This window comes from Xenopus tropicalis, chromosome 6 (genome assembly GCF_000004195.4).
Source record: "Xenopus tropicalis strain Nigerian chromosome 6, UCB_Xtro_10.0, whole genome shotgun sequence".
Taxonomy (NCBI): Eukaryota; Metazoa; Chordata; class Amphibia; order Anura; family Pipidae; genus Xenopus; species Xenopus tropicalis.
In genome coordinates, this window is record NC_030682.2 from 151,128,927 (window position 1) to 151,142,084 (window position 13,158).

General features: G+C 42.6%; 1 protein-coding gene across 1 annotated transcript; it reads left to right on the plus strand.

Annotated features, from left to right (window-relative positions):
- The first annotated feature begins 3,718 nt into the window (after positions 1 to 3,718).
- Positions 3,719 to 5,993, plus strand: LOC100145533 (uncharacterized). The gene is given in 4 exon segments (NM_001126970.1): positions 3,719 to 3,847; positions 4,217 to 4,290; positions 5,083 to 5,356; positions 5,714 to 5,993. Coding segments are annotated over 3 exon segments (555 nt in total). The 5' UTR covers positions 3,719 to 3,847; position 4,217; the 3' UTR covers positions 5,922 to 5,993.
- Positions 5,994 to 13,158: the final 7,165 nt, after the last annotated feature.

A 13,158-nucleotide genomic window follows, 5' to 3' on the forward strand; every position in this document is an offset into this window, starting at 1 on the left:
TAATATAACAAATGAAGTACAGTTCTTAATTGGAACATAAAATAAGTTATTCTAAGGTGCCGGCCTATTATCTTACATGACCTGATGTTGGAGGGTTCTGAGGTCTTGATGTTCCTTCTGGGAGTCTCTTCTCTCCCACCCTCTCCCCTCACTAATACAAGTGAGCCTTTGCTTTATACAGGTTTAACAAAGATCATATTCCATTTAAAACCCACCTATTTGCCAGTAATAGATATTTATTGTCAGGGATTGGCTACTATGGACATGGCTATGTATCGGCACAACCTTGTATGTAGGAGGTGTTACTGCACCACAGACTCACTACTTGTTGTGTAACAAAGTCTAACAATAGCCTACAGGGATGCGGGTTCCCCTTGTCTCTCTCTGTTACAGAAGGCAAATTCCTATGACAGGCAAATGTACTGAACTCAAAAGACCCAATCCTGTGGTTTATATAAAATGACATTGACAATATCTCTAACATAGAATTTCACAAATAAAAACTAATACTAACTGTAAATATTCATATATACATGTATGAAAGGATGATTTCAACCTCTATCTTGCAAGGATACCAAAATCATTCGTCTTCCCCAAATGCCCCCTGTCACTCCTTATTCCCTAGTAACTAGGGGTTATATGGTTAATCAAGGTTAATAGTTATATAAAGTTCATTAGGGCTCTATGAATTCTAACAAGTAATCATTATATTATTAAATAAGTGAGATTGTCTGGTTAGGGCAGATTTGGGTTCTAAAACTTTGGCCCCAATTCAGAAAGGCAGTTCCCCTGTTTACAGTGCAAACAGTATTCCCATATTATCAGAACCTCGTATGTTACACACACACATATCCAGGGAGTAAATGTGCCATTAATGGTTACTATACAGGCCTCACAGAGTATGCAGCCTCCCTTATTATGTACCCTTATGGGTTACTGTGTGTAGGTGAGACAGTATTATTATTATTATTATAATTATTATTAACATTTATTTATAAAGCGCCAACATATCCCCCAGCGCTGTACAATAAGTGGGTTACATACATTGGACATACAGAGTAACATATAAAGCAATCAGTAACTGAGACAGTACAGGATAAGTCAATATAAATCTACTTCTGGTACCAGTAATCTGACATTACCAGTACCAGCCCATTCCGTTGCTAATAGAGGCCATACGCCCACCGAGGGGACAATAGGCTTCTATATTTCCAAAGGCAGGAGGAATTTTGGATATATACTTTATAAAGACTTGAACTGAAAGGTATGAATTGAGAATATGATCTAAGTGCATTTGTGTGATTCAGTTGAAAGGAGTGGAGGAGAACTGGGATATAGAGGAAAGAGAAAAAAAACATTTGCTGCCCTTGAGCACTGGGATATCTCCCTACGGCACGGCCAGAAACCTGTCCCAAATCCAGTTAAACCTCATGAAATAGAATTAAATGTTTTTTACGCTGCCAGGAAATGTGAATCTGTAGGAAGTTCCTGTAAGTCCTGTTTTTGTTTGCTCAAAACAAATGAAAAATAAATGGGAAAATTAAATACATTTAATGCAAAATATTTTCAATGGAGAAGAGCTTAAAAGCAAATTCCCTTATACGATGATAAAAATTATTTAATTTTTAAAAAATTTGAAGGTCAGTTTTTACATTTGACCTTTAATATATTTGACCATATGTTCCTGAGTATTCCCAATGCATGGTATGGGATCTGTTATCTGTTATTTTTTATCTAGAAAACTCCAAATTACAATAAGGCCATTTCCCATAGACTCCATTTTAATCAAACAAATCAATTTTTAAAATTGATTTCCTTTTTCTCTGTAATAATAAAACAGTACCTGTACTTGATCCCAACTAAGATATAATTACCCCTTATTGGGGCAGAACAGCCCTATTGGGTTTATTTAATGGTTAAATGATTCCCTTTTCTCTGTAATAATAAAACATTACCTGTACTTGATCCCAACTAAGATATAATTACCCCTTATTGGGGGCAGAACAACCCTATTGGGTTTATTTAATGGTTAAATGATTCCCTTTTCTCTGTAATAATAAAACAGTACCTGTACTTGATCCCAACTAAGATATAATTACCCATTATTGGGGCAGAACAGCCCTATTGGGTTTATTTCATGGTTAAATGATTCCCTTTTCTCTGTAATAATAAAACAGTACCTGTACTTGATCCCAACTAAGATATAATTACCCCTTATTGGGGGCAGAACAGTCCCATTGGGTTGTGCTGCCGAGGGATAAGGAATATATGTGTATCTGTGAGTATGGGATGGAATGAGATACCTGGGGTAGAAGGGTAGAGGGGACCTGGGTGGGAGATCCCAGTGAAGAGCAAGTCCAAGAGTAGGGGGGACATTAAAACATTACAGTAGAGTTTGTGCATATCAGTATAAATTAGCAAACAGTTTGCACTTATGATCCCCACAGGCACTTTATCCCCCGATAACCTCTAAAACCACAGAGTAAAGAAACATCTTCCAGTTCTTAAAGGGACTATCAGGAATGGGACCCAGAATTCAGAACAGGCGCCAAGGGTCCGGCCACGGTTCGCGCTTCTGCCTATAACAGCCGCCTCTCACGTCGGGAGGAGCCCTTCGCTACTGGGATGTCGCCAGGACTTATAGTGAGAGACCCAAGGAGAGAGTTCTGAGCAGGCAGGGGAACCAGAACCGTGTGGCAGGAAGAAGGGGAACGGGTCAGTGTAGTCAGGGCACAGGCCGGGTCAGCACCGATCAGCGCAGTACAAAATCAGAATCCAGAAGAATAGTCAAAACAGGTAAAGGTCGGTTTATGCAGCAATACAGGAATAGTCAGGAATGGGCAGGAGTCAGAACACAGCAAAACAGTACAAAGAACCCACCCAGGAACTATCAGGAATAGACCCACGTTGGGCAATGAGTACAATGCAGAAAGAGCTTTAAATATTCAAAATTTGCGCCAAAAAGATGACGCACACATAGAGGACATAGATGGCGAGTGTCCCTGCCGCCCCCCCCATACCACCAGGTATTGTTACAGGGACATTCAAATTATGCCTTAGTATATGCCCCCCCCCCAAGCTCTAAGGTGGCCATTAATGGACAGATTTAAACTGCTAATTCGGGTCCTTCATACCAATGTAGCAGCTCATCTGCCCGTGTATGGGGACCCCAGACTGGCCTACCCTTTCTCCTGTATAAATGGTCTGGGGAGAAATCCTATCACTTTGATTCAAAATGACAATAATGAAATACATTCCTACAGGGCAACCTAAGGGCAAAACCAGTGTAACTGTCACATATGTCTACTTATCCTGCAAAACAGGAATCAGAAATGGCACTTAAATGTAATTATAGGTGTTTGTATGTATAGGAATAAAGCCTACATTCCCAGATCTGTGGGGAATGCTAAGCAACAGGTTCCCCCTTTCCTTGGAACCCCCAGCTCAGATGCCCCAGGGGGGGGGGGGGCAGTATTACAGCTGTCAGTGATCATCATAATCACAGTCCTGTTCTGCCTCCTGATATTGGGATTCCAATCAAACAGGTCCGGTCACCTGGTTGGGCAACTCGGCCACTCCCCCCAGGAATGGTACATAAGGAGGAGCCAGGTGGGAGGGGAGGCAGGTACTGCAGGGGGAGAAGAAAGAAGCCGGACATTAACCCAACCCACTGACAGGTAGAGATGATTCTATTCCCCTTACAATTCTGTGCTCATATAGTGTATATAGCTGTTTGTATATAGGTACTGGGGTATTTACTGTAATGTATATACTGACTGATACTGACCTGCCATGCTCTGGGCACCATACAATTATTCACTGAATAACTTGTATCCTCATCCCCCCAGTGAGTGATATTTACGTGGGGATTATGGGCGCTGCATGTGAATATTGATCTATTGGTGGGAATTGTATTTGGGCAAATACTGGTGTATAGATATTTAGTTACTGATGGAAATATCATTATATTCATATCTGTAACATGATATACAAATGGAAAGAGTCAGTATTGACCAATGAACAGCTAAATATAAATGTATTTATAAAGCGGCACAAACCCCCAGCTTCTGTAGCCAGTGAGTAAGGAGTTGCTGTTTGTTACAGCAGGGGGTGCCCCCAATGTACAGAAATTATATCTCAACTCAAAGGCTCATAAATAAGGAATCAAAATACTGTCTCTCTATTTATCAGTGTATCTTGTCTTCTCCCCCATTAGGATGAAGTGCTTTGTGGTCCTGCTGGTTTGCATCTCCATTGGGTGGGTCCATTCTGGCAAAATAAAGCCGAAAGGTAGGAGAATATTTTTGATTTAGCATTCATTTTAAATTTTTATTTATATAACTCTGTAAGGAACTCCTTCTACCCAGATATATTCCTGTGTCCTAATGTGGATATAACAAAATAATACTGACTCCTCTTATTGAATACCTAAAAACTTTGCAACTGTGGCCCAATGTGCTGGGTCCCCATCATAAATATTTATCAAATATTTCAATATTTAATCCTTAATTAGCTCCACCCCCTACAGCGCTTATGAGGCCGCCGTAGCGTCAGTAATAATATAACAGCCGGTGACTGGCATTGTTCTAGAAGGAAAGTCACTAATAGGGAGCAACTGCCACACAAAGCTCCACTTATAGACCTGAGTACTCGGCTGAAAAAGCCATTGATGGTATCAGAGATAATCACATGATGAGACACCCATGTACCCACACTGCAAATATGTACATTGCTATAGTATCCCCCCTAAGTAATGTCTGTACATACAGGCCTTGTGTTTGTCCAACCCATCCCCTAGCGAAAATGAGCTGCCCCAAACCCCGGTTCTGATGCCTATGGTTTAAATAATAACATAGTAGCCATAATTCCCAAGACAAATCAGTCCTGTATCAACCAATCACTGCATTGGCTCCAGCACCACTGTCCCCTTGTAGAGAAGCCATCTTTTATATTAGCTTCTCCATCTGTGTTGAGAAGAACCAGTTCCTACAGATGAAACCCCAATGTTTATAGTAACGTATCCCACTGATCTGCACATCAATAAGGAACTGCTTGTAATGAATAATGACATTTTGTTGGCAGTTAATATTGCAAGATTGGGAGAAGCCACACAGAGCTCAACGTACAGACCCGAGTACAACGCTGCCGCCGCTATTGATGGTGATACTGACTCTAATATGATGGCGGGATCATGTTCCCTCACTGGTTATGACAACCCGGCTTGGTGGCGGCTGGACCTGAAGAAGAGGTACAAGGTGGAGAAAGTGGTGATAGTGAACAGAGGGGACTGCTGCGGCGAGCGCCTGTTGGGAGCCGAGGTCCGTGTTGGAAATACAGCAAATGTGAACAACCCGACGTAAGTCCCATACTCATCCTTCATCTTCTTTCCATTGTTGCCTTTACTTATTCTTTCAGTTTGTGCCCAAGTGAATCCATTGTACAGGAGCCAACTCTGTGCCTGGGGTGTAACTGCACCACAATGATCAGCAATAAAACTCGTATACACACTGTATCAAGCACTGTATCTCCTTAGTACTCAGCCTGGGGGTTAGGCAGCTAGGTATTATAACGCAAAGGTCAGTGCCACCCTGATATCGCAATCATAGGCTGGGAAACATGATAATATACTGTAGTTATTGGCTGAATACTTCACTGTTCTTCCTCCCCAGGTCCGTATGCCAATTAAACCTTCTGTTATTCTCATTTCTTTTAGATGTGGAGCCATAACCGACGTCTCCAAAGAAGCCATCACTGTGGTCTGCCATGGAAAGGAGGGTCAGTATGTCTCTGTGGTTATTCCTGGGCGTGAAGAATATCTCCAGCTCTGCGAAGTGGAGGTCTATGGGAAAGAATATAGAAAACCAAACCATGACAATTCAGATGACTCAGTACTGGAAGACATAGGCAATTTATTCAATTAGAGGCTGAAGAAGACTTTTGCTCATTAACCTGAATGAATCTGCTGTGAAACAATAAATACAAATGCTGGTTCAGATTGTGTGATTTGTGTGATTGTGATACAGACAATTCTAGTTGGTTTGGTGTTTCTCCTTAAAGGGAATAATGACCTTTGTACAACTGTCCAGCCTAGGTCAGTAAACACATTTCCCAGTAAAGAGGTTCAGGACTAATTCATAACTGTGCCTCCCTCTGTTCTGCCTCATTTCCATATATTTGATTGGTTGGAAAGATTCAGCCAATCAGAGAAAGGATATTTCCTGCACACAATACAGGTGGAGGTGTGTGCGACCCCCTGCCTTAGGGGGGGGGGCAGAGAGACTTTTACCCTCAGTCATGCACAGCTTATGTAGTGTGTATCTGGAAGGCTGAATATGTTAAAGAAACTTGTCTGAAGGTGAACTTCCCCTTTAATAGCCAAGTAGGATTCTCTGAGTTTCTGACAAGGAGTGGGGACTATAACTCAAGTCATATTTATAAAAAAATATATTTTGCAGTAGAGAGATATATCTATGATGAAAAAGAAATGAGGGGTATCTGGCACCTTAACTGGGAGCTATTTACTGGGTCTCCCATCCACTTCCCGGCCCCGGGCCCCTCTTCAGAGAGATCTGCCAGGTAAGTTCCATATAGTGACATTCAGGGAACCCTACACATTAAAGAAGCTGTCACATGATTGGCTTCTGCTTCTTTAAAGAACAATTTGATAGGCCAGAACGTGATTGGTAAGAATTGTCTGGGCAAAGGGTGACGCTTGATGGTATTTTTTTATTCCCAACTATAAAAGTGCTGAGGAGAGGGCTGGGGTAGCAGTTAAACGGCATTTGTTCCCTCCCTTGTGAGCGAGACATGTTTAATGTTTGTTAGGTGACTCCTCCCCCACATACTTAGCCTATGATGTCACCACCCATCCACCTATGGCCCCACCCCCTGCCCTGCCGGTACAGACTTTATAAAGAGGTGGCAACCCCAACTTTCTACTGTCTTAATGTATCTTAGAAGGGCCTCCCAGGCTCCTCTGCTGAGTGGGAGAAAGATATTTGGGAGATGCACATATACAGGCCGATAAAAGCTCCGCCCCTCAGGCCCAAGTCAGAAGCTTATTGGCAATAATATCCTGGTTATCTATTGGGCACGATGGGCTCTGTAAGTTACATAGTTACATAGTTACATAGTTACATAGGGTTGAAAAAAGACCATTGTCCATCAAGTTCAACCCATCCGAGTAAACCCAGCACACAACCTATACTAACCAATCTATACACTCACATACATACACTATATATATACAACCAGTAATACTAACTGTAGATATTAGTATCACAATAGCCTTGGATATTCTGCTTGTTCAAAAACTCATCCAGGCCCCTCTTAAAGGCATTAACAGAGTCTGCCATTACCACATCACTAGGAAGGGCATTCCACAGCCTCACTGCCCTCACTGTGAAAAACCACCTACGCTGCTTCAAATGGAAGCTCTGTTCCTCTAATCTATAGGGGTGACCTCTGGTGCGCTGATTGTTTTTATGGGAAAAAAGAACATCCCCCAACTGCCTATAATCCCCTCTAATGTACTTGTACAGAGTAATCATGTCCCCTCGCAAGCGCCTCTTTTCCAGAGAAAACAACCCCAACCTCGACAGTCTAACCTCATAGCTTAAATCTTCCATCCCCAAGTCTTGTTGCCCAAATGTTGGTCCCCAGATGAACCACGCACAGGCTTGTAAAATTGGACAAACATCTACCCATTTGGGGACCTTGCCAAACAGGTGGATCTTTAATGGGCCCCATCCCCTATCTGTTTCCCCCACTAGAGGCGCTGCCTAACAGAGCCAGATGGGGAAATAATAGTATTTATAAAAGAATTTCATCCTATTGACCAAACAAGTTCTACATTAACACACGCTTTTCCCATGGTTGGGATGGGGGCATCAGACACACAAAGGGCACGCAAGTGGGAAAGAACCCCAAGTATTCAGGGGAGATGGGAATGATAAATTATAATGTATATGAATGGGAGGAGATGATGCAGCCTCACCTTCCTATTAAAGGGTTCCAATACGATTATGGAAAACGGATAGGTCGAGCAAAAGAACTAGTGAAACCTGGGGTCAGAAATAATAGGATAATAGAAATAAATATGAAACTTCGCAGCAAATCATGCCTGATGGAAACAAATTTACTCATCACTGCATTTAAATATCATGATATTTATGGGGCACTTTTTATCTCTAAATGACACTGTTACACAGCAAATAATTCCCTCTGCCATTTAACCTTTTATTCTTCAACCAACAAATGTATTTGTAGCTGTAATATTGGTGTGTAGGCGCCATCTCAGTGCATTGTGCCTGAGTCTGAGCTTTCAGCCAGCGCTACACATTAGAACTGCTTTCAGCTAACCTATTGTTTCTCCTACTCCCATGTAACTGGAGGAGTCCCAAGCCGGACTTGGATTTCTTACTATTGAGTGCTATTCTGATACCTACTGGGAGCTGCTATCTTGCTCCCTTCCCATTGTTCTGCTGATCGGCTGCTGGGGGTGAGGGGGGGGATATCACTCCAACTTGCAGCGCAGCAGTAAAGTGTGCCTGAGTCTGAGCTTTCAGCCAGCGCTACACATTAGAACTGCTTTCAGCTAACCTATTGTTTCTCCTACTCCCATGTAACTGGAGGAGTCCCAAGCCGGACTTGGATTTCTTACTATTGAGTGCTATTCTGATACCTACTGGGAGCTGCTATCTTGCTCCCTTCCCATTGTTCTGCTGATCGGCTGCTGGGGGTGAGGGGGGGGATATCACTCCAACTTGCAGCGCAGCAGTAAAGTGTGCCTGAGTCTGAGCTTTCAGCCAGCGCTACACATTAGAACTGCTTTCAGCTAACCTATTGTTTCTCCTACTCCCATGTAACTGGAGGAGTCCCAAGCCGGACTTGGATTTCTTACTACTGAGTGCTATTGTGATACCTACTGGGAGCTGCTATCTTGCTCCCTTCCCATTGTTCTGCTGATCGGCTGCTGGGGGTGAGGGGGGGGGATATCACTCCAACTTGCAGCGCAGCAGTAAAGTGTGCCTGAGTCTGAGCTTTCAGCCAGCGCTACACATTAGAACTGCTTTCAGCTAACCTATTGTTTCTCCTACTCCCATGTAAATGGAGGAGTCCCAAGCTGGACTTGGATTTCTTACTACTGAGTGCTATTGTGATACCTACTGGGAGCTGCTATCTTGCTCCCTTCCCATTGTTCTGCTGATCGGCTGCTTGGGGGGAGGGGGGGGATATCACTCCAACTTGCAGCGCAGCAGTAAAGTGTGCCTGAGTCTGAGCTTTCAGAAGGAGCCAGCGCTACACATTAGAACTGCTTTCAGCTAACCTATTGTTTCTCCTACTCCCATGTAACTGGAGGAGTCCCAAGCCGGACTTGGATTTCTTACTATTGAGTGCTATTCTGATACCTACTGGGAGCTGCTATCTTGCTCCCTTCCCATTATTCTGCTGATCGGCTGCTGGGGGTGAGGGGGGGGGGATATCACTCCAACTTGCAGCGCAGCAGTAAAGTGAGACTGAAGTTTATCAGAGCACAGGTTACATGGCTGTGGCACCCTGGGAAATGAAGAATATGGCTAGCCCCATGGGAAAAAATGATTACAATTCAGGATTCTGCTGGAGAAGCTCTATTAACTGATGGGTTTGGAACAAAAAGGTTTTTCCATGACAGGATTCCCTTAACTCTAATAAGCTGTGAACCTGACTCTGACTTTCATTTCTGTGGGGGGTGATTACTGGTATTTAGTAAAAGACTATAACGATTGTTCTCTTTCACATGTAAATCTCTATGCAATCTCCCATTTTTCAATATCACACAAGTATCCAAAAATGTAATTCTAAAAAAAAATCATATGGCACAGTGAACGTAAAACGCAACCATCAATGTATCCAACGCAGCCCTGCCTCCCTGCAAACATATCGCCCATATAACACCAGCGATATTACACATCCTGGCCCCTGGCACCCTTCCAAATCCTGAGGCTGGCGTAGTAGGGTGAAAATGCCCATACCTGGTGCACTCTTACCTTCCAGTTTGTGCCTGTATGTTACCCAACCACTTAGATTGTAAGCTCTACGGGGCAGGGACCTCCTTCCTACTGTGTCTCATACCACATGGCACTTATATATATATATATATATATATATATATATATATTTATTGTATTTATTTATTATATCACTCGTCCTCCCTGTGTGTAATTTTGTATTCTGTAAGACTGTACAGCGCTGTGTACCCTTGTGGCGCTTTATAAATAAAGTTATACATACATACATACAAGTGGCGACTTTCTTGTTAAGGTTCAGCTTTTAACTGTACTGTGAATGCGCTAATGGCACGAAGGCAGAAGAGGGAAGAGAATCACTTGGTCACAGATACCCCAGGCTGGTACAGGTTTCTGCTAACAGGGGCACCAGCCTGGGGTATCAGGTAAGTAATTACAATCACTGGGGGGTTCCTAACATTTTGACATCCCTCAGCGATCGTAACTTTCCTTCAGGCCATTCCCTGGGATCATAGGAGTCACGGTGCACACAAACAAGCCAAGGCACACATACATGCTAGGCCCCATCAGCCAATGAATGGGCAGAGTTCTGTTATTTACTCTCACACTACTTCCTGTTACAGTAAGAGCTTCAATATTTCTGGTCAGCTGATCTCTGAGGGAGCACACAGCCCATCACAAAATGGCGGCTCAAGGGAAAAGGTGCAAAAGCCCGTTGCCTTTATACAAAATAGAATAAAAGTCCTGCACTTTCCCCATTATTGTTATAGACAAATACCCAAGCAGCATTTCAGAGCTTCCCACCCCTTTGTTAAGCTACAGAAGTTCAAAACATTGCCACATTTTTCCAGCTCCTCCCCCACACCCACCCCTCAGTGGGACCTAATGGGTTAACCCTTACCTTATCCTTTTCTACATACCCCCATATCAATAACATATGTCCCAGTGCAATAGAACCAGGCACAGTTTAGATGACTTATGTGTAATTAAAAATCACTTCATGAATAACCATACATCACAGCAGTAATCATTATATTATTAGTAAGTGAGATTATCTCGTTAGGGCAGATTTGGGTTCTAAAACTTTGGCCCCAATTCAGAAAGGCAGTTCCCCTGTTTACAGTGCAAACAGTATTCCCATATTATCAGAACCTCGTATGTTACACACACACATATCCAGGGAGTAAATGTGCCATTAATGGTTACTATACAGGCCTCACAGAGTATGCAGCCTCCCTTATTATGTGCCCTTGTGGGTTACTGTGTGTAGGTGAGACAGTACAGGATAAGTCAATATAAATCTACTACTGGTACCAGTAATCTGACATTACCAGTACCAGCCCATTCCGTTGCATCTCCTTGGTTTTTGCTAATAGAGGCCATACACCCACTGAGGGGATAATAGGCTTCTATACTTACAAAGGTGGGAGAAAGTTTGGATATATACTTTACAAACACTTGAACTGAAAGGTATGAATTGAGAATATGATCTAAGTGCATTTGTGTGATTCAGTTTAAACGAGTGGAGGAGAACTGGGATATAGAAGAAAGATTATATATACTGTATATATATATATATATATATATATATATATATATATATATATATATATATATATATATATATATATATATATATATATACATTCAGTTATATATATAGGATAAATGGATGCCGCACTCACAGGTCTTAGTGTGAAAATAAAGAAAAATTTATTTTGTCATGCAGGTTTCTCAGTAATAATAAAACAGTACCTGTACTTGATCCCAACTAAGATATAATTACCCCTTATTGGGGCAGAACAGCCCTATAGGGTTTATTTAATGGTTAAATGATTCCCTTTTCTCTGTAATAATAAAACAGTACCTGTACTTGATCCCAACTAAAATATAATTACCCCTTATTGGGGCAGAACAGCCCTATTGGGTTTATTTAATGGTTAAATGATTCCCTTTTCTCTGTAATAATAAAACAGTACCTGTACTTGATCCCAACTAAGATATAATTACCCCTTATTGGGGCAGAACAGTCCCATTGGGTTTATTTAATGGTTAAATGATTCCCTTTTCTCTGTAATAATAAAACAGTACCTGTACTTGATCCCAACTAAGATATAATTACCCCTTATTGGGGGCAGAACAGCCCTATTGGGGTTATTTAATGGTTAAATGATTCCCTTTTCTCTGTAATAATAAAACAGTACCTGTACTTGATCCCAACTAAGATATAATTACCCCTTATTGGGGGCAGAACAGTCCCATTGGGTTGTGCTGCCGAGGGATAAGGAATATATGTGTATCTGTGAGTATGGGATGGAATGAGATACCTGGGGTAGAAGGGTAGAGGGGATCTGGGTGGGAGATCCCAGTGAAGAGCAAGTCCAAGAGTAGGGGGGACATTAAAACATTACAGTAGAGTTTGTGCATATCAGTATAAATTAGCAAACAGTTTGCACTTATGATCCCCACAGGCACTTTATCCCCTGATAACCTCTAAAACCACAGAGTAAAGAAAGATCTTCCAGTTCTTAAAGGGACTATCAGGAATGGGACCCAGAATTCAGAACAGGCGCCAAGGGTCCGGCCACGGTTCGCGCTTCTGCCTATAACAGCCGCCTCTCACGTCGGGAGGAGCCCTTCGCTACTGGGATGTCGCCAGGACTTATAGTGAGAGACCCAAGGAGAGAGTTCTGAGCAGGCAGGGGAACCAGAACCGTGTGGCAGGAAGAAGGGGAACGGGTCAGTGTAGTCAGGGCACAGGCCGGGTCAGCACCGATCAGCGCAGTAGAGAATCAGAATCCAGAAGAATAGTCAAAACAGGTAAAGGTCGGTTTATGCAGCAATACAGGAATAGTCAGGAATGGGCAGGAGTCAGAACACAGCAAAACAGTACAAAGAACCCACCCAGGAACTATCAGGAATAGACCCACGTTGGGCAATGAGTACAATGCAGAAAGAGCTTTAAATATTCAAAATTTGCGCCAAAAAGATGACGCACACATAGAGGACATAGATGGCGAGTGTCCCTGCCGCCCCCCCATACCACCAGGTATTGTTACAGGGACATTCAAATTATGCCTTAGTATATGCCCCCCCCCCCAAGCTCTAAGGTGGCCATTAATGGACAGATTTAAACTGCTAATTCGGGTCC